The sequence below is a fragment of the Bactrocera oleae genome, chromosome 5 (genome assembly GCF_042242935.1).
Source record: "Bactrocera oleae isolate idBacOlea1 chromosome 5, idBacOlea1, whole genome shotgun sequence".
NCBI lineage: Eukaryota > Metazoa > Arthropoda > Insecta > Diptera > Tephritidae > Bactrocera > Bactrocera oleae.
Genome location: NC_091539.1, coordinates 38,590,701 through 38,612,953, shown reverse-complemented (window position 1 = coordinate 38,612,953; position 22,253 = coordinate 38,590,701). Strand labels below are relative to the sequence as shown.

The window sequence follows — 22,253 nt, the reverse complement described above, 5'->3', positions numbered from 1 at the left end:
GAACATAAATTCATGTATCATTTTACATGTGCTGGTATTTGTAACCATACCCTATACGTACATACAGTATGTACGAGTTTACAATTTTGTTCAATTAATTGTATTTAATTTTTTAGAGCAAATTTTTCTTCGCTTTTACCATTTTTTCCTTAAACTCGTTTCTATCGTTATTTTTAAAATCTTAGAATATATATAAATCGGTGATTTTTTTATTATTCTGATTGTTCTTTTGTTGAGCAACTTTAATTACCAAATTTCGGGACGACTATATAGAGGACTTTGATTTTGCGAGTCCTGCCGCAAATGTTCCGCAATGTTGTAACAATAAGCAAAAGAGCTAAACTAAACATTCATTGTTTTACAATGCATTGATAGCAAAATAAGAAGTGAAAATTTGTAGTTTACGATTCTTTTTCTGTTTTGCCGTGGAAAGACAACACGAACATACCTTAACAAGAATGGAAACTCTTGATTGCATTATTTAAATACATATTTATATACATACTTATACATAAATATAATAATTGAACAAATAATTTAAATAATGAAAGACGTATATAAATGTAATTTAAAAGAAATATATAAAGCAAATGGTTTTCTTTAAATTGTTAATTAAAATGTAAGGAAATATCATTGAAGAAAAATATTAGAAAACTAAACATCCAATTAACAAAACAAAGAACGAAAAAAAACTAGAAACAAAAATCGCTTTGTTTTATAACCAGCTATTACAACAAACAACATAAAATTAAAAAAGAAATGCAACAATGGCTGCGCGTAAAACTGTAGATACGCAGTAATTACATAAATACGCTATAAAAACTTGCATAAAAAGTGTTTCCATTAAACTTTTTGAAACTATTATTTAATAAAATAAAAGTATATTACCAAACTGAAACAAAACCAAACAAAAATACATACAACAAGTATAAACAGATGAAATAAACCAATAGATAAAATTAACGAAAACCCGCGCAGAAACGAAAAATGCAAAAATTACCTTAAATATATTATAATAAATGGAAAATTACAATTTGCGTATACTTTTATTTTAACTTTTACATAACTATGTATTGACTACTATAACTAACTCTATAATAGCACGAAGTATACTTAATACGCAGAGTATGTTAGATTTAGCGGAATAAAGTTCCGCACTTAGGTTTGCTACGCATCCTCCTACTAACAAAAATTCTTTTAAGAACGTTTGAAAGTTAAATATATTGAGTTGATGTGCAAAACGTCAACCAGAATCGCAATTGATGATATTGGGGATGTGAGATTAAGACCAAGGTCTAAATCAACTCCAATGATGTTCAGCGCTAAACCACTCAATTATAAGATTTGTTAGAATAACGGAAATTATTATATGTTGTATAATACAATTTCACATATTTTCGGCACTAAGCTAAAGTCTATTCAATATTATGCGTTCAGTTAATTTTGCTAAGATATCTTACATATTGGCCGATATAGTAATAGGTGTAGTATTGACCCGATTTTAGCTAGTCTGTCCTTCTGAGTTTCTAGTCCCTCTGAGTTTCTTTAAGGTCCCTCACGTGCCATCAACAATATATAATATAAAGAGTAAAGTCAGCCGAATGTTCGAAAATATTGGTATTAGTTATACGGGGTTAAGGTAAATATTGACCGAAAGTGAAAGAATAAAATTGAATTTAAAGTTGTGTTATATAGTAAGTATGAGTGGTTGCAATCCGATTTCGTCAAATTCGCACTGTTACATGGGAATGTCAAAATAATCATTTTCACCAAACTGATTGAAATTGGTCAAGTAGGTCCAGAGATACATGTGTGATTTCACCTAAATGTGGGCGGCGTGTCTCTGATACATTCAGTTATTAATTTATTGCCTTTATAGCAGTTTTTAACAAAAGTGTTATAAGGGGAGTGAGGGTACTTATCAACCGATTTCTCCTATTTTCACACTGTTGCAAGAGGTATTGAGAGAATTTGTCCTATGCAAATTTGGATAATATAGCTTGAACGGTTTGGGAGATATATACAATAAATATACTAAGGAGCGGGGTCACGCCCACTTTTTAAAATTTTTTAACCCGCAGGTCCCCCTTTATTGCGATTCGTTGTAGTAAATAAAGGTTGGGTATCTTAATTTGCGGCTTACTTATGGTTAATTTCGTTTTGTGGGTGGTCCGATTACGCCCATCTACGAACTCGTCCTCACTTCTTTGGCAAGGAACACTTGTATCAAGTTTCACCATCAATATATTAATATTTACTCAAGTTACAGCTTGCACAGATTCGCGGACGGATAGACAGACTTCCAGATTTCAACTCGTCCATCATCTTGATCTTTTATATGTATATATTGTATCACCTAAAACTAATCGAGATAGATGAAGGTTTATTTATATATATATACAAACAACCGTTAGGTGAACCAAACTATCATTTTCTGTGGCGACATGTTGCAATAGTATAAAAATTAACGATAAGAGCTTGGCCTAATCTCATCTCTATTATTCTATGCCCAGTACTATGCATTTTTTCTTTTGTATAGTGAACACACCTAATGTTTATCGGTATTAAATATAAAGAAATACCAGCAAGTGGGCACCACTCTCAGCTGTTTTTGTTGATAAGATTTTCGGCTGCCAATTCATATAGTAAACTAGTATCAACTTTATCATTTCGGTTTCTAAATTATCCGTGGTTTGGTTAGCTCGCAGCGAAATGTTTTGAAACAACAACAAAGTTAAAACATTAAAATACAAAGCCAGTTACAAAATTAAAACTGAAATTCTACTTCTCCAGTTACGTGAGTCACGTGCCTTAGAATCAAGTTAGGACCGAGCAGGTTGGTGTGGAATTGCTTTGTTTAATATATAAGCAAAGTAGCGTTTGTCTACTAATTACATAGGTTTTACTAGCTTTTAGCTGTGCAAATATACCTTTAAACTTACTAATTTACACATTATGATGACGTAGGTGCGGTGTAGTACCTACAGGTTGTTTTTGTTTTTTTCTTGCAGCCATCGACATTGAGTAGTGGCAATTATTAGTGACGAAACGGTTTGAAGACGCAAGATAAAATAAGATAGTAACAAAAACGGTATTGCGTTATAGAAGTTGATAAACTGTGTATCGAAACTCCAGTGTTTGAATCTTCTACCTGGTAATTTGCTCAAATTGCATATGGATAAACATTTACACTATATTGACTTTTTTTTTATTAATTTCAATAATGGTGTAGATCACTAATCTGAAAAATGTCAGAAACACCGGTACTCGAACCTTGCATACCATTGTCAATTGAAGAACGTACATTGATTGATGTGACGGAAAAGGCGAAAGATTGGGCTATTATGCATGGTGCTGCTATGCGCTCCAAAGCCAACTTTAGCCCGGATTCACTAAATGTAATTTGCCAGACATTTCATTATACATACATACGATATATATAATATATAGTATATATAATATGTATAGTAAATACTATAGTAGTTGTGAAATTCGAATGCCAACCCTTTCCCTCCGCTGTGTGTGTGAATGATATGCAAATTCTCATAACCATAATACTGTATTTTATTACCGCTTAATATTAACTAAACAGACAGCGCACAACATGTTTGCATATGGATATATTTTGACTTTTTGTTGTTTAAGTTTGCTTATTTAATTATCTTACATGTTTTATATTACATACATAGTTTGCACCGTTTATATTGATGCCGTCGTCCTTCCCACGCAAAGAATTTGAAAAGGCTAAGAATTTGCAAACCATAATCAATCAATTGATGCATAATGTGGCGCATGATGAGGAATTTCTAACAACAACTCTAGCCGAAACTGTAAAAGTGGATGAGTTCACTGCAAATTTATTTAATGTGTACAAAAAAGTACTCGCTAATGGTTTTGGACAGGTAAGATAATAGTTATGCATCACTTATACGATATCAATAATCTTTCATAAATTGTTCGAATTATACTGCAATTTCAATTATTATTGTTAATAAAAATTTTCATGAAGAACATTTTACACCTCTGTACCGTACAATACCCATTGATGATAGACTCATATCTAAAATCTAGATTCAAAAATAAATTTAAAACTTACGAATATCAGGATTTCTGATTGAATTTCGCCATCATGACATGGTGCTTTATGCTTGAATATTTCTTTATTATTTAAAAACTTTGACATGTATACCGTCCGAATTGTTCTTACTGTCAGTGAAGACTATTTGTTGTGTCTGTGTATAGGGTTTTCGATAAATGGATCATCCTTCATGTTTTAAGCCGGCTTATATGATCTAAAATTTTGCATATTTCTTTAAGAAATGTTAAATGACTAATTTTGATCAAAACAAATAAAAAATGTATTGTCACTGGAACTCGATGTGGCTTGATTGAGGCAAAATATTCAATAAATATAATAATAATGCTCGGAAGTTGCTAGATTCACACATTTCTTCATTAAATCTTCTGTTGATCGTAATCTAAGCAAAAGCTCATCTTAAAAGCTTTTATTAGGATTATATTCTATGATTTTTTTCTCCAGGCAAGAAATAAAGAAATAAAGTGAAAGTTAATAATATACAACATATTCAATTAGCTTGTAGTGGTAGCTAAACCATTGATTAGTCCCCAAAAAAACATCGAAATTAATATGCTGCTTAATTATATGAAAGGCAATAAATTAAGTCATTCGCGTCATATCCTCATTTAATTTTAATAAATTACTTGTTATCGCACATTCACATTCTGTTACTTGCCCACATTAGTAGTTAATTAGTTACACATGTACATTGGTTGAATAAATATATAGTAATTTGTTAATATCACTTTCTTGTCTGATGGTTTCTAATTTTTTGATTATTTCATTATTTGTTTATGGTCATATGAACACGTACGCTCACTGGCAATCGTATGAATCGTACATAATATAAACGTGAAAAACTCAAAAATTTTAACACAAAAAAATATTAATAAAAAAATCAAAAAATTACCACAAAAAATTAAAAAAAAAATCTTAAAAATTCGACTACAAAAAAAAAATCAATAAAAAAATCAAAACTAATCAATCAAAATTAATTAAATTTAAAAATGCACCACACTGAAATAATTACACAAATATAATATTATATGTAGTCAATTTCGTTGGGCCTATTGCGCAGTGATTTGATGTTGGAGACGAATTGTGCAGAATTGCTAGAAAAAGAGAAACAAACCCCGTGTGCCTACTGTTGCTGGAAACAAGTTGAAATTAACACTATAGCTTCTGGTTTTGGCCATTTAGGACCAGTAAGCAAAGATATACAAAGGTGCAAAATTCATTATTAATTTCATTTTATTCTTTCCATATTTTAACTGTAACAATAGCGTGTAGCCAAACAAATTGTTGATTTGATGCATTTACTTAATTTAATAGCTAGCTACAAAAACTATGAATTTGATTGAAGAAAAGCTTATTTTTCGCAAAGCGTCTTTTTTATTCTTTATTATATAGATACATACATACAGTTCTTATGGCGTAATTTTTCATTTAGAACTATTTTGCAACAAGCATCTGCTCTATACATGCTAGGTTTATATTGGTTTTAATTTAGTATAATTCCTTTAAGCTCTCTTTTTTTAGTTTGTATTTTTTTGTTCTTTTTTCATGATTTGCATTTATTGTAGTATAATATGTTGGTTTTGCATAAATGCTTGCATGCTTTCAATATTTATTTAATTTTTTTCTAATCTAAGAATGAAGTGAGCCAATAAAATTTTTTTTAATAGTAATAATAAAGGTTTTCAAAACAGTTACTTTGTAGTAACTTAGAAAAAAAAAATTAACGATTATAATATAGTAGGCGTGGTTAATAGCTTGTTCAATTATCTTTAGAGAATATTAACGGCCTTCTACTACTTGCTTCATTGCTAGAGTTCTACTGATTGACACCTTTTTCGTTTATCACAGTTTTTGTTCGATTCGTCCCTCTTCAAGTTTTCATGGTTATTATTGCTGTAGTGAAAAAAAATTTCTCGCATGTTTTGAAGAATATATTTTATAAAATTTTTTAAATATTTTCTAACTATATGACATTTGTATACCCTAAATAAGGTATATTAAGTTTGGCACGAAGTTTGTAACACCCCGAACGAAACGTCGGAGAGTCTATAAAATATTTACATATAAATGAACAACATGATGAGCTGAGTCGATTTAGCCATGTTCGTCTGTTTGTATATACGCGAATTAGTACCCTTCTCCCCAAGAAGCTGCTCATTTGTCCGAACCGCCGATATCGAACCAATGCAGCATATAGCTACCATACAAACTGACCGATCACAATCAAGATAATGATCTTTTTATATCCTTTTAAGCTATAAGAAATACACCTGTGAAAGATATTATAACTTCGGAATAGTCGAAGCTATTGTTTTTTCTTGGCCTTTGACTTTTTTTTTGTTATTATTGTAGTGTCATGAAATTGTTATTAGTTTATGAAAACTATTTCGATGTTAAACTGCAAATAAATCTCAATAATTTCAATAATATAACGCCTGCTGTTTTTGAAAACTACCCATTTTTTTGGTTGTTGTTGTTTTTGTTGTCACAATATTAAACATGCCCCAAAATGCATTTGGCAATGCAGCTGAGTTCTCTGTCCCTAGCCGGATGTAAATCCTGGTCCGTTCGAGTTACGCAAACACGCATATTAAGTGAACATCAGGTCGAGCTAATTTTAGAGGACAAGTTCAGTGATTTATTTTGTGATTTATAGTTGTTAATTGTTATATAAATTCATTTCAATAGTAAAAAGGATATTAAGTAGCACAAAGCACAATTTTTTCGATTAAATATTTAATTATAACCTAACGTATTTTTTGTATTATATTAAAAACAGTAACTTTAGAAAAACAGAATTTAATAATGAAAGTCCATTTTAATATAATTTTATTGTATTTAAAAACTTATTGCTTGTGCTGCAACGCATGAGTGCTTTATTTTTGCATATGAAACTTATTTCTTAATATTATTATTATCTTGCCACTAAATTTGTGTTTTCATTTTATTTTGCAACCCCACTCGTTTTTTCTCCTCTCATATAATAATTTTTAAACTTTTTTTTATAGACTTTACTATTAACATTTTTGCATTTGTTTGGCACACAGTTTGGCCGGGGAATTTTCGGAAATTGTTTTTTAAAATATAATCAACTAAAAGCAATCAAAGCGTTTAAAAAGTGGGCAAAGTGCAATCAAATGCAACACCTCTAAGCATTTGAGAACTACGTTGTGATTTCTTCTTTTCACAAGTCATATCAATTCTGAACGTACAATAGCAAGTGAATTTAGTAAAATTAACTAAATTTTGCTTTCAAATTTTATTTTAATCATTCCTAAAACCTTAGCATTGTAAATACGCATTTTTTATGAAACATTTGCAGTATGAGCTAGCTCGTTCATTTTTCCAAATCAAATCAAATCACTCAATCAACTTAAAGAATTGCTCACATCGCATCGAAAACGCATTCCACCACCAATTCCACCAAAAACCAAATCGAAAGCAAAGTCACTAAACATCAAAGCAATAATTAGCAAGCACCAAGTTCAGCTATAACTTAAATAGTCGGTAGTGTTCGTGGTGGTTTAAGAATTGAGTGCATAATTTTCTCAATATGTCACTTATGCTCTTAAATTTACCAACAAATAATTTTCCATTAAAACATTTAACGTATTTTTCTTATGAAGTAAATCTTTGTATGTGTATCAATTTTCAGGCTTATTCGCTCGGTTTATTACGTTCCGACTATTTGGCTCACATGTTCGAAGACAATTCAGTTAAACAAGTTGAAATCAACACGATTGCCTCTAGTTTCGGTGGCATCTCCACACAAATGATGCCTCTTCAGAGGTATTTTAATTTTTTCCACAACATCAAATTATATTTTTTCTCTTTTTTATTTTCCTATTTTTTGTTTTATGCTCTATATGTGTATGTATGTATTTAATTTTTTTTTCTGTGTAAGCACAAGCAAAATATATCCAATTTTTTCAGCAAATCAACTAATTAAACTATGTATATTAATTTTTCAAAGCCTAGTGTACAATTACGCCGCTTGTTAAATATTTGTAGCCCTGCTTAATATTTGTAAATACCAACTTATGTCATTTAATACGTTTTATTTTCCAACTTATTGCACGTAACTTATTTTTCTTGTTTATTTATTTATCTAGAAATCCATAGTTATGTTAGATGTTATATTTATATATATATATATTTATAGTTTCAAGATAGGTTAGAATATTTTAGTTGGCCTTGCAAATGTGTTTAGTTTAAAACGCCTTTTACTCATTAATTTGCTTACATAATATATACATAGTGTGTAGTTGTCGAGTTTATGGCGCAATTGTAGACATAATATAATTTAAAGGTTTACCGTTAGCTTTTAAACTTATTTGTGTGCTTAACTTTTAATTTAAATTTTAATTATGTAAAATATTTTTAATCGAATGCATATATATTTTCTCATGCTTCCATAGCTTTGTAATGAGCGAGTTGGGACATGCGGATAAAATTAAAAATGTGAGTATACGATTTTTTGCTAATTTTGAAAATCAAATACTTACAACCATTTTTTTTCTTCTAGATGCCCGAAAACACTGCTTTGTCCAGCCTTTGTGGTGGCATGATCAAAGCGTGGGAGGTATATGCTGAGCCCAAAGCGGTTATTCTTTTTGTCATCGAAGATGTTTCCTACAATATTTGCGATCAGGTGTGTAAATATTTGAAAATATTCTTTATATTTACAATTTTATTAATTTAAATATACATATATATTAATATTACAGCGTTTCCATGAGTTTTATATACGCGAACAGCGCCCAAATATAAAAGTATTACGTCGTACTCTAACGGAGGTGCATAAAGAGGGTAAATTGGGACCAAATAAAGAGCTATTACTGTAAGTTATTGTAATTTGAATAGTTAATATGCATATTTATAAGTAATGAAAAATTGCATAGAGACCTTTAATATAGGCATATATTCAAGTCAGAAAAAACGCATTTATTATGCTTTTTTTTTTTTGTAGAAACATTTTGCTCAAAAAAAAAATAAAATAAATAAATAAAAAGGTTCATTTACGGAATCTAATGTACTTTACTCATTTTGTATTCCCTTGAGTACGTAGCCCATCTCCAGGAGGACCTCCAAAGAAAGATTTTCTGCTAAAAATTATCTCAAATCAAAATGAATATAGTTAATGATCGATTACTAGTCTTATTCCTCCGATCATTACCTGACAAATATATCTAAGAAGGTCTCCGTTTCCGTTTGAGAGAAAATTTCCTCACGGACTTTCATAATAGAGTTTCGAGAAGAACGCGTTTAAAGTTTTGGGAGCCGATTACACTAAGTTTTAAAAATCCTACTAATGCGCTCATATCTCCAAAACTATTTACCGGTTGAACTTCAAAATTTCGATGCAAAACAAATTTTCGATATTCACAATTGCATATATCCCCTTACAGAATACTATTTAGTGTTTTGGTTTACAACTAAATAATATAATGTTTAGTTCTAACTTAGTCCTACCTTTCTTGGCTTAATTTTATCTTGCCAAATAAAATAATATCTTAACTGACAAACATAATTTTACAGCTGTGAATATGAAGTGGCTGTCATTTATTTCCGCGCCGGCTATGAACCTCGGCATTATCACTCGCAAGATGAATGGGATGCGCGTTATATGATGGAGTGTTCGCGTGCGATAAAATGTCCTTCCATACACTACCATTTAGCCGGCACTAAGAAGGTACAGCAAGCGCTTGCTCAACCCGCGATGCTAGAACGGTTTATAAGCGACCCAGAAAAGGTTGGAAGAATAAAATTAATACCTTATTTAAGATTGTGAGAAAACAAAACATCTTTCTATTCAGATAAAAGCTGTGGGACAAATCTTCACTGGGCTCTACTCGTTGGATGACTCTGAAGCAGGCAATGCCTCATACGAAATGGCATTGAAAGAACCGGAACGTTTTGTGCTGAAGCCACAACGCGAAGGCGGCGGTAATAATGTATATGGTGTTGACATTCCAGATGCACTGCGGGTAAGTGCTACTTTCTTGAACAATATTCTATATGTAGTAAATGCCTCAAAGGCAAATTGTGTGTTCTAAATTGAGCAAGTATTTATTCTCAAGAAAGTATTAAATTTACACCCTGAACAGGTAGTATTAAGTTTGCCACGAAGTTTTATAACCACAAAAAGGAACGTCGGACACCTTATAAAGTAAATATATAATGATCTGCGGGACGAGCTGAGTCAATTTACCCATATCCATCTGACCGTCAGTCAGTATATACGTGAATTAGTCTCTTAATTTTTGAGCTATCGATTTGAAATTTTTCACACTTGCTCATTTGTCAGAGCCATACAAACTGAACGATCAAAATCTAGCTCTTGCATAGAAAACTTTTTTTATTTGACAAGAAATGCACGAAATTTGGCATAGCTTATTGTCTAAGACAATGCCACAATCTCCGAATATATAGCTGTCATACAAACTGATCGAAATAATTAAAATTTTATGACCCTGTGAAGGGTATTAGAGCTTGAGGGCAGCCGAAGTTAACGTTTCCTATTTTTTTTATTATTTTAAAATAATTAATTTTCGATTCTGTAAAAACAAAAAAAAAAATTATAACAATCATGACATTTTCCAAACATACTATATTTTTTATTTACGTATGTATATATTTCATTGATTGCTTTGTGATTTGCAGAAAATGAGTCGCGTTGAACGCGCCGCCTGGATTCTTATGGATCTAATTCAGCCACCAATATCCAAGGGTTACATGATACGTCCGGGTGGCAAATCGCCACCAGAAGTGGTTGATCTCGTTTCAGAGCTGGGCATTTTTGGTGTAATACTAGGTGATGTGGATAATGTGATTTGCAATTACCAAGCGGGTCATATGCTGCGCACGAAACTCTCGACTGCGAACGAGGGCGGTGTTGCAGCGGGACTTGGCGCCTTGGATAGTCCTTATTTACTGGATTAGGGTTTCAATTATCATGTTTTGGTTTTTAAAAAAATTCACACTTTTCTTCATATCTAATTTTTAAGTATTCTAAATTTTTTTATTTTACGAGCGGTAAAAAGTTAGTCTTTTTGATATTTGCCAATTTTAAACATAACGTAAATCTGAAGCTACTATTTTGCAGAGTTTTTGGCTTTTGCCTATTTTGATAAAATTTTGGAATGTTTTTTTTTTTTTAATAAAAAAATATCACGACTACTTATCATGTATGTACATAATATGCTATTAAATAAAAAAGTAGAACACAATTTTTTAATACAAATCATATTTTAAAAATATATGTATTTGTATTGAGTAGAACATGTCACAGCAATAATCAAAAATATATAAACATCGCCATTTAGAATGATTAAGAAAGAAACAATTAAAACACAGATAAAATTTTGACCTCAGGACATTACTACACATCTTCATATACAAATACATTTCTTCTTCTTCTTCTTTGAGGGCCTCTCTCAGGCGCGTCGTGGCAGGGTTTGGTGAGTAGAAAATTTGGCGTTTATACGCTTACTACCACTACTACTTCTGTTGGTCTGGACAGGCCATTTGATATAGGAATTGTATCATAGTGCGAGTTGGGCGGCCCGTCATGCGATCTTTCAACAAATATGGCAGAGTACCGTATTTTGTCAACATACCGACTCCTCGTATATCCAAATGAGCCCAATCGACACAGGGCACAAATTGCTGCATAAAGTTAAAGTAATTAAATTATAAAAATAAAAGTTAATAAAAAAATTCAGGAAAGTTCAAAACTTACGTGCAATATTGCCGCTGCCAGACATGATGAAGCCGGTCCAGAACCATTGTTGCTGACATCAAAACTAACATGGTCTAGCAAAAATAAAATAAAATAAAAAATGTAAAGCGTTATTGAATTTCAAGTGGTGATACTCACTCGTAACCAAATATTTATAGTAGTTCCACAATGGTAAGCGCCACATGCGATCGCCTGTTAGTGAACCAGCCTTTTGGAATTGCTTCCAAATGTAATGGGAATTTGAAAATATGCCCGTAGCTCCACCACCCAACGCTTTTTTGACACCCTTACCAAGCGTAGCCACATCAACCACCAGACGTGGTTTGTATGTAGTCTGTGCATAGATCAATGGATCAGCCATCACCACAACGCCAGCCTTATCCGTGTCCTAGTTAAGAAAAGCAGCATACAAAATCACAATTTATTTTTAGCTTTTTTGCTTTGTGTGCTTTCTTACGCGTATCGCCAATGATTTGCCGTTGAGTAATGTGACCACGTCACCTGGCTTGCAAGCCATGCCCGAAGGCATATTCTCGCAAAGTGGTATAACAGCGGAAATATTAATGGGCAACGATAAAGCCGCGGCGGCACGAATGGAAGCGACAACAACAGCAGCACCGGCCATGGCTCCACGGTATTCATCCATACCTTTGCATGGACGCAAGCAGAGGCCGCCACTGAAATAGAAGAATAAAAATATTTTAGTTAAAAAATTATTAATAAGTATTTCCTTAAATTTTTGGTTTCTTTCAATTTTTTTTACTTTATACCATATTTGCTGCGTACACACTTCAATTATAGCCGTTATATGCTCACCTATTGAATGTCATACCCTTGCCTAACAACAATATCGGTTTATCTTCGGGAGCTGTGCCACAATAGCTTATCTCCAACAAGACAGGCGGCTCACACGAACCTTTCGCGATCATTAGAAAAGAGTTGAGATGTTGTTGCTCTATCCACTCCATTGTACGAATCTCCACAGTTACACCACATGGGCATAACGCATCGACGGTAGCTTGTGCAAATGTGGTAGGAGTCATTTGGTTGGCTGGTGCGTCGCTAAGACGACGTGCAAGATTTTGTGCTTCGGCTTTAAATAGACCACGTGTCCAAGCGTCTATGTCGGGTGAGTCATACAATTCTAATTTAGGAATTACTGTTCGGTCTTTTTTCATTTTATTATCTTGATAACGCCAAATCGCCAAAGCACTACCCTCGGCCGCCTGTTCGGGATATTCCATTGAATCGACAAAAACCTCTGAACAGCCTTGCATCTGCAGGCTACGTGCACCGACACCAGCTGCTACGCGAACATTTTCCTATGTAAAAATTTCGTTATTTTATAGAAAAAGTACTTATAGTATGTCCCAATAGTAGCTGGTATTATTTTAAGGTTATGTATTCTTTAAATTTATTTTTTGTATCAAAACTAATCATTGTTTTGAAACGTCTATGCCCTTCCCATGTAGTATTGTTTACTTTGAAACTCGTTACATAAACGATCATTGTAAGTAATTTTTTTTATGAAACAAGATTTTCTTGTCAATTTTTTTTTCAATGAAAGTTTAAATCAAAAATTTTAAATGTCACATTTTCCAAAATGTTTTCAACGCAGAAAATTTATCTATTGTCAAAATGATTTCTAACTAACTGTCAGTAATTGGGAACAATCCATATTATTTATCTTCTTACCATGCCTTCATCCAACATTTCCAACTCATTGAAACCAGCGCCTTCACGCCCAACACCAACCACTGCTATAGATCGAAATTCTTGATCAATATTATTGAAAACCTTTCCTCTGCCCAATCTTCCAGATAGATTCGTTCTACATTCACACGAAAACACAATGGTCACGGCATGCATTGATATTGGTCACTTGTGCGTCGTACAATTCGATCTAATACATGTTAATATTTTATACTCACTCTTTGATTAACTCAGATACTTTGCCCTGCACACGGTCATCGAATTTCTCTCCACTCGATGTTAGCTTTGCCTCCTTCTCGCCCTCCTTCTGATATAGGCCGATCACAAGTCCTTTCTGTATGGTGGTGTAATAGAGAGATTTATCATCACAACAAGTGTTTCGAGCATTGGATCATTGTATGTATTTGAAACGGTTTAAATTTGTTGGCGCTTACCGTCACACGCGAATCATCGGCGTAACACCTCAGATAGACTTGTTGGAAATTTTTCACATTCCGAAATCTCAGCAGAGATTTTGTTAGCCAATTTGTTATGCGCAGCGAGGACATAGTTTGCAAGTAGTTTTATCAATTTAATTTTAATTATTTCCTTTTATGCAAATTTTTATATATAAAACGGTTTTCAGCTTAAAAATTTTCAATAAAAAATAAAATTGAAATTTAGATCTGACTGAATATTTTTCACAGCTTGTTACAGTTCGTTTGAGTGTCTAGAAACAAAGTGCAAATGGTTCTTACTTGAGAGCCAACTATTAAACCGTTTGGATCATAATTGATTGCTTTCGAAGGTGCATTTTTTGTAATTTATTTTTCATATGTAATTACAAAGTGCTCTTGTTTTATTTTAATTGTATTTTTTCTTGCACTATCATAATATAAGCATATGATATCGCATTTTTTCACAATCTTTGCCATGAGGATTAATTCAAGATACAAATGATTAATAAATCATATATTTTCTAAAATATTTTTATGACATTTTGGGGATTAGGATTATGTGTTTAAGAAGTATGTCGGTAAAACACGAAAATCGTGAGAAACATTTGTAAGTGTATATGTATATATAAAAGAGCAGTTATATTAAAAACTTATTTGCCATATGTTTATCCGTTCCTATTACGTAAACCCAACTATCCTGAGAAAATTTTCGTAAGCCGTTGACACCTAGAAATGCCAATGTTTTGCAGCTTATGATAAAGACAACATTTTCTAATATTCGAAGTTTAAATTATCACAATAACATCTTAACAGAATTAATATATATGGCACTATAAAAACATCAAATTTTATAGCTTAATTGAATTACATCTGCACTTCTCGATAAATAACTTTGAAGAGTGTAGCTTGTGTATAGATATTTATTGATACTAATTACTACAATTTTTGCAACATTTGTTTAATAACATTATAAAGTAAAACCTTGTAACTTATAGAACTTTCGCTACTAAACCCTAAAAAGGATGAAAATATATTGCACCTATCCAAATAGTAAACAACATTTAGCGCTTAAATACTAAAGCAGTACTTTTTAGCTTAACCATTTTCGGTAAGTATCATCCATGAGATGATCGGTAAATTTATCTATGGGACCAATTATTAATGGAATTGAACACAAACCAACTGCGGTGGGTAATATCTTTCCGAAAGCTTTTTTTACTTCCGCTTTTCGGAGCAAATAGCCAGTCAGCCAAGTTATTCTAGAAATTTTGTATTAAAGAAAATAATATACATAAATCTATAACTTGAAATATTTTTTATCTTTACCTATTAATTGTGATGCCAGGAATGATGACAGAGGCGACCATTTGCCATGTGAATACATCACCAGTGACAACTGCTATTTGTTTAGTGCTGCTTCTGCGTTGATGTTCCTTGATTGATTTATCAACAGCATCAGCACATACATAAGCCGTGGCCAGTAAATAGGATGTACGGACCAAATTGCGATGTATAAGTGGGCGGAAGGCTTCACCTACCTCGTTGGAGTATCCTTTATGTGATATATTGCATTTATTCAGTTATTACGTAAGATTTGGGCAATTAGTACGAACTTTTATTGTTTTTTTTTATGAAATTGTAAGTATATCTATATACCGTTAGATTAAAATTAATACTAGAGGTTGGGTTCTTACCTAAATATCGGAGTTTGCTATCCCTATACACGTCGTATTCTTTGCTCATTTTTACCAAATAACAAGAGGTGGCTTTAGTTTAAGCGAGAAATGGCATAGTTAATATGTTATATAAGATTTAACTGCAAATATATTCTTACATGTGTAAGCTAATTAGAACCAATTGTCACCGAAGCATCAATTTTATCATATCTTGCCTATCTCATATTATTTACTCTGGCACATCTTCACTTCACTTTTGCTTTTTATTTATCATAAACCATAATGATGTTTTGCGTTTGCAAAATATGTCCCTTTTTCTTTCTTTTTCTTTTGTCGAGCAAAACATAATCGAAAATTGTAAGCAAAACAAAACCTATAAAATTAAAATTGACCAGATTATTTAATCACAAATCTTTAAAAAAATTTAATAATCTAATTATCTAATAATTTTATTGTTGCAACTTAAATATATTTTAGTGTAAACAAAGTTTGGTAAATGAGTTTCGTAAATTAAAAAAAAATTGTTACAATTAAAATTAATACAATATAAAAAAAATATTATATTACTCGTTATTTTCACACTGTTCGAATTTCACCAGAAAATAAAAAAATTATATAGAAATCTTAATTATCAAAAAAATTATTCGATTAAATTAAATTATATAAAAATCGTTTACAAAATTGTATGTTTGTGTGTTCATACAACCCTGCAGTTTGAATCAAGTGCCGAAGGCAAACCAGTCGCGACATGTTGCAATGCAATAAATGTCAAATGCGCAACGAATGAGTGATTATAAGAAAAAAGTGCGAAACAACGAAAGTTTGACTGGAGAATTATCTTTTGTATAAATTCTTTTGAAAAATCTACGTTCTTATAAAAACTACAGCGTGGATTTAAAATATAGCGCCTTAAGTGTTTAATTCGAATAAAAGTTTAAAAGGTTTGAAAGTTTTAAAAGTGAAATATACAAAAGAAAACAGTGATTCACAAACTATAAATGCTACGAAATTGACCTAGTACATTGAAATGCGAAAATATTTTGGGAATTATGCGCGTCGATTAGTCATTGCTTATGTTTGTTTTTTTATAAAATATTTAACTACTCCTATATATGTATATCGAATTTTTTTTGAAATACAAAAAAAAGGCCTATTGGAGCTCTTAAAAATCCTTTTTCAATTGATATCTTGCAAAGATAATTTAAGTTTGGTTATCGATTTGAATCTACAATGTTTTCTATCTTATTACCGTGGTGACTGCGGTTTGATCTGTGATGTCATTATTATGAAGTCAGCTGGGCAGGACTTACATTACGTGCTATCTACTAAAAAGTAATAAATACTATAATATATATTTTACTTCATGTATTTTGCAGTGACGTGTCAACAATGGCCTCAGGCACGACTTTGCAAAAAGCTATTGATTTAGTGACCAAAGCGACAGAAGAAGACCGCAACAAAAACTATGCTGAGGCTTTACGTCTCTATGAACATGGCGTAGAGTATTTTCTACATGCAATTAAATGTACGAAAGTGAAAAAATTTGAATACGTTTAACTTAATTTCTGATTTTGTTTTATAGATGAGGCACAAGGTGAGAAAGCCAAGGACTCGATTCGTGCCAAGTGCCTACAGTATTTGGATCGAGCTGAAAAGCTTAAAGAATACCTCAAAAAAGGCAAGAAAAAACCAGTAAAGGAAGGTGAATCAAGCTCGAAGTAAGCAACCAAAATTTGTTTTAATATGTTAATTATTTCAAAAAATACACCAACTTTTTCAGAGATGATAAAGATAAAAAAGATGATAGTGATTCAGATGGCGAAGATCCTGAAAAAAAGAAACTTCAAAGTAAACTGGAAGGCGCAATAGTAATTGAGAAGCCACACGTGAAGTGGTCCGATGTGGCTGGTTTAGATGCTGCAAAAGAGGCTCTTAAAGAGGCAGTTATCCTGCCAATCAAATTCCCTCATCTATTTACGGGCAAACGTATTCCTTGGAAAGGTATTCTGCTTTTTGGCCCTCCCGGTACCGGCAAATCCTATCTGGCCAAAGCTGTTGCCACAGAGGCAAACAATTCAACTTTCTTCTCAGTTTCCAGTTCGGATTTGATGTCAAAATGGTTAGGTGAATCCGAAAAGTTGGTAAAAAATCTCTTCGAATTAGCACGTCAACATAAACCATCAATTATTTTTATCGATGAAATTGATTCCATGTGTTCGGCACGTTCGGATAATGAAAACGACAGTGTGCGACGCATCAAAACCGAGTTCTTGGTGCAAATGCAGGGGGTTGGCAATGACACAGATGGTATTCTGGTACTTGGTGCCACGAATATACCATGGGTATTGGATTCTGCTATACGTCGACGTTTCGAAAAGCGTATCTACATTCCATTACCGGAGGCTCATGCTCGTCTGGTGATGTTTAAGATACATTTGGGTAATACCGCACATGTTTTAACCGAGGTTGATCTCAAAGAGCTGGCATCAAAAACAGATGGGTAAAGAAATGAAACATAATTAACCGTAAACCATTACCTTTTTATTGCATATACACTTTTACAGTTACTCAGGCGCTGATATTTCCATTGTTGTGCGTGACGCTCTTATGGAACCAGTGCGTAAAGTGCAAACCGCCACACACTTCAAGGTTTCCGCTTTTAATGCAATTTGTATTAACTAGTGTAACTGAATTTTTTTCTCGATTATTATAGAGGGTAACTGGTCCGTCACCAACAAATAAAGAAATTATAGTTGATGACTTGTTGGTGGCCTGTTCGCCTGGCGATGACGGGGCAACTGAAATGTCCTGGATGGATGTGCCTAGTGATAAGTTATTTGAGCCACCAGTTACTATGGTAAAGTCGATGTGAAAATTATTTGGTGTCAAATAAATTTTAAAAATTTTCTTTCTATTTTCAGCGCGACATGTTGAAATCTTTGTCTCGTACAAAACCCACTGTCAATGACGATGATCTAGTTAAGCTGCGTAAGTTCACCGAAGACTTTGGACAAGAAGGATAAACTAAAAACAAATTTCTAAAACAAATTGATTTTGTTATAAATATAAGTGAATACTGTACGCAAATTGATTAATTGTTGCCTATTTGATAAAAAGGGAGTAAAACCATTCTAAGCCCAAAATAACTAAGTGGCAAAACTTAATTTAAAAACCTTAGATCAACTCGATATGTTTAACCATGAAAAACAAATAACACAAATTTTCATGGCAAACATTAATTTTCATTTGTTTTTTATGTACACATTGCATTTTATATATATTTTGGCATTACATTTTATATATATTTTGACATACTCAAATGCAGAAAAGATCCGTTGCGATACGAGCCTAGCAAAATGCTGATTTTATTTTATAAGAAAGGATAGCGCCAATAAACAGTAAGCAAGTCAGGTATTTTTTTAGGAAGCAAGTGGGTTTGCCTATTGGCTGATGAAAATTATATTTTATATTAAATTGAAGCAGAAATATGTTTGTAAAAATGTTAAATTCTCTCGATTTATTTAAAAAAATATTACATAAAAAGATATTCTTACTCAAAACAAATAATAAATAATTATTAATTGTACTTCTTATTGTACATGGGTGGTGTCGTTTGGAAAGACGAAAAGTGTGCGCCTTAAAAATTGAATCAATCGTCCCCATTACTTTCAATTCTAAGCATTGGATTTTTTATGTCATAGAAAAGTATCATTTCCTAATTAAAAATCACATGAAATAATAAAAAAGTGTTTATTTTTGAATTAAATGTGTATGCTTACGCGACATTTTTCCAGGTTTAAGGTGCAGATGGCTTGTGTGGTCTCTTTGACGGCCTTCACTTCGTCGCTATGCGCTAGCCGCACATGTGGAAAGTTGTCTTCGCCCGTTTCAATTGCGATTAGATTATCACGCGCTAGAAAAGCTATTTGAAAGGCATTCTCTACTGTGTTCATAAAATTTTTCGGATCTATAATGAGTTTGTAGTAGGGAATGGCGCGTCCACCGTTACTGTTTAACATTTGACGCAGTTGGTTGCCCACAATATTTAACTTATTGGCACCCTTGTCCTTGCGCTGTAGTTTATCAATGTTTTCAGGACGTTTTTCCTCCGCCTACATCAATCAATATAATTGCGAGTGTCATTTTTAATTTTTTTTCACTATTCCCTGGTAACCCACCTGTTCGTTCCGTTTTCGTGGTTGCCGCTCTTTTGTCACACGCTCTTTAACTTCAACTCTATAAGCGCCGAGCATTGTGGATTTCGCGCGTGCCATTCGCGCTATAGCGCAAGCGATCTCTGCGAAGGGTTTCCAATTATCGTCACCTTGTGTGGCCACAGTTTGCCGCTGCAATATAAATTTATATTAGATTATTAAAAAGTGTTAGTTTTTTGGATTTATATTGTTTTCTTACGATTGCATTTTGATAGATTTTCTCGCTGAAAGCTCCCATTAACGAACTCTGTTGAAAAACCTTGGACATCAATTCGTGGTTCATTTTCAGCAATTGAGCGTCACGCATGACTTCGCTGGTGTGCTCAGCGCGATCAGTGACCTTGCCCTCGCCATGAATGAGATCTGAACTTTTTACGACCTTCGATAGTTGGTTGAGTGTCTCTTCGATACTCTGTTCTGTCAAGCGAGTTTCTGTGGAGAAGGTAACACACCATTATTGCACAATATAGGCGTTCATATAATATTTAAAGCGGAAAAATATATAAGCTCCTCTTCTCCATTTCGATTTCCTATATATTTGGAGACAGTGAATAATATTGTAGTATATTATTATGGTTATTGTTTTATGTTTTAAGTAGGGACGATGCTTACAAGCATATATTATATTTGGAAATTTATGAAAATTTAGTCACTGAGGCCAAGTGAAGTGTACATTTTGTCGACTTAGTATATTCAATATTATACTATGTAGAAAGTTAGTCAAACTCTTCTTGAATACGTATTAAAAATGTAAACTTTAATAACTCTCATTCCTCATACCCTAGTTAAATGTTTGTTTGCAGAGCTGGACACGCGTGATTATGAAACTATATTTTCAATACAATGTGGCTATTACTTGAATAGATAGTGGGCGAAAAAGGCTCAATTAAAAATTTGAGGATTATAAATAAGGCTAGTTTAAGTTACAAAATTTCTAAATATAATTTAAAACAAGAAATACAGAGGAGTAGTTTTGATCATTCAGTTTTTATGGCAGCTATATGATATAGTGGTTCGATATCGGGGCTTCCGACAAATGACCAGCTTCTTGTGAAGAAAATGACGTTTGCAAAACTTTAGATAGATATCTCAAAAATTGAGGTATTGAAACTATTTCGCGTATATATAGTCAGACAAACGGATAGACACACATGTTCAAATCAACTTAACTCGTCACGCTGATCACTAATATACCATATGTACTTTATAGGATCTCCAACGTTTCCTTTTGAGTGTTACAAACTTCGTGCCATACTTAACAAAACCTCTACAGGGTATAAAAAAATACAACAGGAACAGTTAAGCAAAAATAAATCTGATAATATAAGTTTGCTAGCTATACAACTTATGGTATTAAACATAACCACGTCATTTGGAAAATGCACGAGAAGGTTAGGATCGTCTGGTGTACGCCTCTCAAGATGCACTGATTTACTTGTTTAATACGATAAGAATTGCAGGACTTAGTCCACCGAGGCAATTCGGTCTATTTTTTGTTGTGCTTTCACCGTTTATATTTAACATTGTTTGGACCCGTGATAAAAGTATCCTATCTAAATAGTGTTCAAGCGGCTTTGAATATTATTGGAATGCCATTTAAGTTTAAGCACCAAAGCTATAATACCCTTACCAATACAATAGGTATCTTTGATTTTGATCTTTTAGTTTACAACTATATGCTATAGTTATCCGATATCAGCTGTTCCGTCAAATATGCAGCTTCTTGGAGAGAAAAGGACGTGTGCAAAATTTCAGATCGATATCTCAAAAATTGAGCGAGTAGTTCGCGTTTATACAAACGAGCGGACATGGCTAAATCGACTCAGATTGTCATAATGATCATTTATATATAGATTTTATAAAGTCTCCGACGTTTCCTTCTGAGTGTTACAAACTTCGCACATAAGTTTTGTTGGTAGCTATATTTTTGGCACCGCTTTTCCCCAAATTTGCATTAGGCTACTCAGAGTTGTTGAGGAAACAATGGTAATTAAAGATACATAGTTCCAAGCTGTGTTGTGTCCCACATATATAAATAAACATTTATATATTATGAACGGTCTTGTTTTATTTTAATTTACATGTGTTTTTGTTTTGACTGGTAGTGACTTACGGATATTTCTGTTGGTGTCTATCAAATCCTTCAGGCGCTGTTTTCGATCCAGCGCCTGAGTAACATTTAATTCATCTGCCGTGTTGTTCATAGCTCACTTATATTTGAAACTTATTATTTTAATAAAAAATTAGACATATAAATTAACACAAATAAGAAATGTAAACAAAAAAGTGTTAGTGCCCAAAAATACAAACCAAACAAACGATTTGGCAAATTATTGGCGACAGTGCTGACAACTCTGTAGAAGCTGTCTAATTATC

The 22,253-nt window shown here is 32.7% G+C and overlaps 5 protein-coding genes across 8 annotated transcripts; 2 read left to right on the top strand and 3 right to left on the bottom strand.

Annotated features, from left to right (window-relative positions):
* Positions 1 to 2,623: 2,623 nt before the first annotated feature.
* Positions 2,624 to 11,339, top strand: LOC106618725 (glutathione synthetase). 4 transcript variants are annotated; one of them, XM_014236585.3, is made up of 11 exons: positions 2,625 to 2,836; positions 3,012 to 3,154; positions 3,233 to 3,398; positions 3,690 to 3,902; positions 5,131 to 5,303; positions 8,515 to 8,557; positions 8,622 to 8,747; positions 8,824 to 8,936; positions 9,635 to 9,848; positions 9,913 to 10,083; positions 10,760 to 11,339. In XM_014236585.3, exons 3-11 carry the CDS (start codon positions 3,249 to 3,251, stop codon positions 11,036 to 11,038), a joined length of 1,482 nt encoding a protein of 493 aa, XP_014092060.2. In that variant the 5' UTR covers positions 2,625 to 2,836; positions 3,012 to 3,154; positions 3,233 to 3,248; the 3' UTR covers positions 11,039 to 11,339. The 4 variants fall into 4 exon arrangements, with proteins under 4 accessions (XP_069965736.1, XP_014092060.2, XP_014092058.2 ...); XM_014236583.3 differs by having other exon boundaries at positions 2,968 to 3,154; XM_014236586.3 differs by lacking the exon at positions 5,131 to 5,303 and adding an exon at positions 7,752 to 7,885 and having other exon boundaries at positions 2,627 to 2,836; positions 2,968 to 3,154.
* Positions 11,340 to 11,400: 61 nt separating this feature from the next.
* On the bottom strand, positions 11,401 to 14,280 carry LOC106618717 (cytosol aminopeptidase). Its single transcript, XM_014236569.3, has 8 exons — positions 13,985 to 14,280; positions 13,769 to 13,884; positions 13,533 to 13,668; positions 12,654 to 13,159; positions 12,295 to 12,514; positions 11,976 to 12,225; positions 11,838 to 11,911; positions 11,401 to 11,764 (listed from the first exon to the last, which is right to left on the bottom strand). The coding sequence occupies exons 1-8, from the start codon at positions 14,096 to 14,098 to the stop codon at positions 11,597 to 11,599; spliced, it is 1,584 nt and encodes a 527-aa protein (XP_014092044.1). The 5' UTR covers positions 14,099 to 14,280; the 3' UTR covers positions 11,401 to 11,596.
* A 609-nt stretch (positions 14,281 to 14,889) lies between these two features.
* Positions 14,890 to 16,030, bottom strand: LOC106618720 (mitochondrial fission process protein 1). Its single transcript, XM_014236574.3, has 4 exons — positions 15,822 to 16,030; positions 15,682 to 15,753; positions 15,314 to 15,539; positions 14,890 to 15,246 (listed from the first exon to the last, which is right to left on the bottom strand). The coding sequence occupies exons 2-4, from the start codon at positions 15,728 to 15,730 to the stop codon at positions 15,078 to 15,080; spliced, it is 444 nt and encodes a 147-aa protein (XP_014092049.1). The 5' UTR covers positions 15,731 to 15,753; positions 15,822 to 16,030; the 3' UTR covers positions 14,890 to 15,077.
* Positions 16,031 to 16,422: 392 nt separating this feature from the next.
* Vps4 (vacuolar protein sorting 4) lies at positions 16,423 to 18,754 on the top strand. Its single transcript, XM_014236570.3, has 7 exons — positions 16,423 to 16,604; positions 17,040 to 17,188; positions 17,246 to 17,381; positions 17,444 to 18,163; positions 18,228 to 18,312; positions 18,377 to 18,520; positions 18,585 to 18,754. The coding sequence occupies exons 2-7, from the start codon at positions 17,053 to 17,055 to the stop codon at positions 18,684 to 18,686; spliced, it is 1,323 nt and encodes a 440-aa protein (XP_014092045.1). The 5' UTR covers positions 16,423 to 16,604; positions 17,040 to 17,052; the 3' UTR covers positions 18,687 to 18,754.
* Positions 18,755 to 19,149: 395 nt separating this feature from the next.
* On the bottom strand, positions 19,150 to 22,211 carry Nse4 (Non-SMC element 4). Its single transcript, XM_014236573.3, has 5 exons — positions 21,991 to 22,211; positions 20,077 to 20,309; positions 19,842 to 20,009; positions 19,443 to 19,775; positions 19,150 to 19,378 (listed from the first exon to the last, which is right to left on the bottom strand). Exons 1-5 carry the CDS (start codon positions 22,079 to 22,081, stop codon positions 19,313 to 19,315), a joined length of 891 nt encoding a protein of 296 aa, XP_014092048.1. The 5' UTR covers positions 22,082 to 22,211; the 3' UTR covers positions 19,150 to 19,312.
* Between the last annotated feature and the right edge of the window lie 42 nt (positions 22,212 to 22,253).

Coding starts and splice junctions, on each gene's coding strand:
- LOC106618720 (XM_014236574.3), bottom strand. CDS start 15,730: ATGAGCAAAGAATACGACGTGTATAGGGATAGCAAACTCCGATATTTA. Junction 15,540..15,681: donor TAGCAAACTCCGATATTTAG/GTAAGAACCCAA, acceptor TATCACATAAAG/GATACTCCAACGAGGTAGGT. Junction 15,247..15,313: donor CCTGGCATCACAATTAATAG/GTAAAGATAAAA, acceptor CAAAATTTCTAG/AATAACTTGGCTGACTGGCT.
- Vps4 (XM_014236570.3), top strand. CDS start 17,053: ATGGCCTCAGGCACGACTTTGCAAAAAGCTATTGATTTAGTGACCAAA. Junction 18,313..18,376: donor AAACCGCCACACACTTCAAG/GTTTCCGCTTTT, acceptor CGATTATTATAG/AGGGTAACTGGTCCGTCACC. Junction 18,521..18,584: donor TTGAGCCACCAGTTACTATG/GTAAAGTCGATG, acceptor TTCTATTTTCAG/CGCGACATGTTGAAATCTTT.
- Nse4 (XM_014236573.3), bottom strand. CDS start 22,081: ATGAACAACACGGCAGATGAATTAAATGTTACTCAGGCGCTGGATCGA. Junction 20,010..20,076: donor AAATCTATCAAAATGCAATC/GTAAGAAAACAA, acceptor TTTATATTGCAG/CGGCAAACTGTGGCCACACA. Junction 19,776..19,841: donor CACGAAAACGGAACGAACAG/GTGGGTTACCAG, acceptor TGATTGATGTAG/GCGGAGGAAAAACGTCCTGA.
- LOC106618725 (XM_014236585.3), top strand. CDS start 3,249: ATGTCAGAAACACCGGTACTCGAACCTTGCATACCATTGTCAATTGAA. Junction 3,399..3,689: donor TTAGCCCGGATTCACTAAAT/GTAATTTGCCAG, acceptor TTACATACATAG/TTTGCACCGTTTATATTGAT. Junction 8,748..8,823: donor CCTACAATATTTGCGATCAG/GTGTGTAAATAT, acceptor TTAATATTACAG/CGTTTCCATGAGTTTTATAT.
- LOC106618717 (XM_014236569.3), bottom strand. CDS start 14,098: ATGTCCTCGCTGCGCATAACAAATTGGCTAACAAAATCTCTGCTGAGA. Junction 13,160..13,532: donor AAATGTTGGATGAAGGCATG/GTAAGAAGATAA, acceptor ATTTTTACATAG/GAAAATGTTCGCGTAGCAGC. Junction 12,515..12,653: donor AAGGGTATGACATTCAATAG/GTGAGCATATAA, acceptor CTTCTATTTCAG/TGGCGGCCTCTGCTTGCGTC.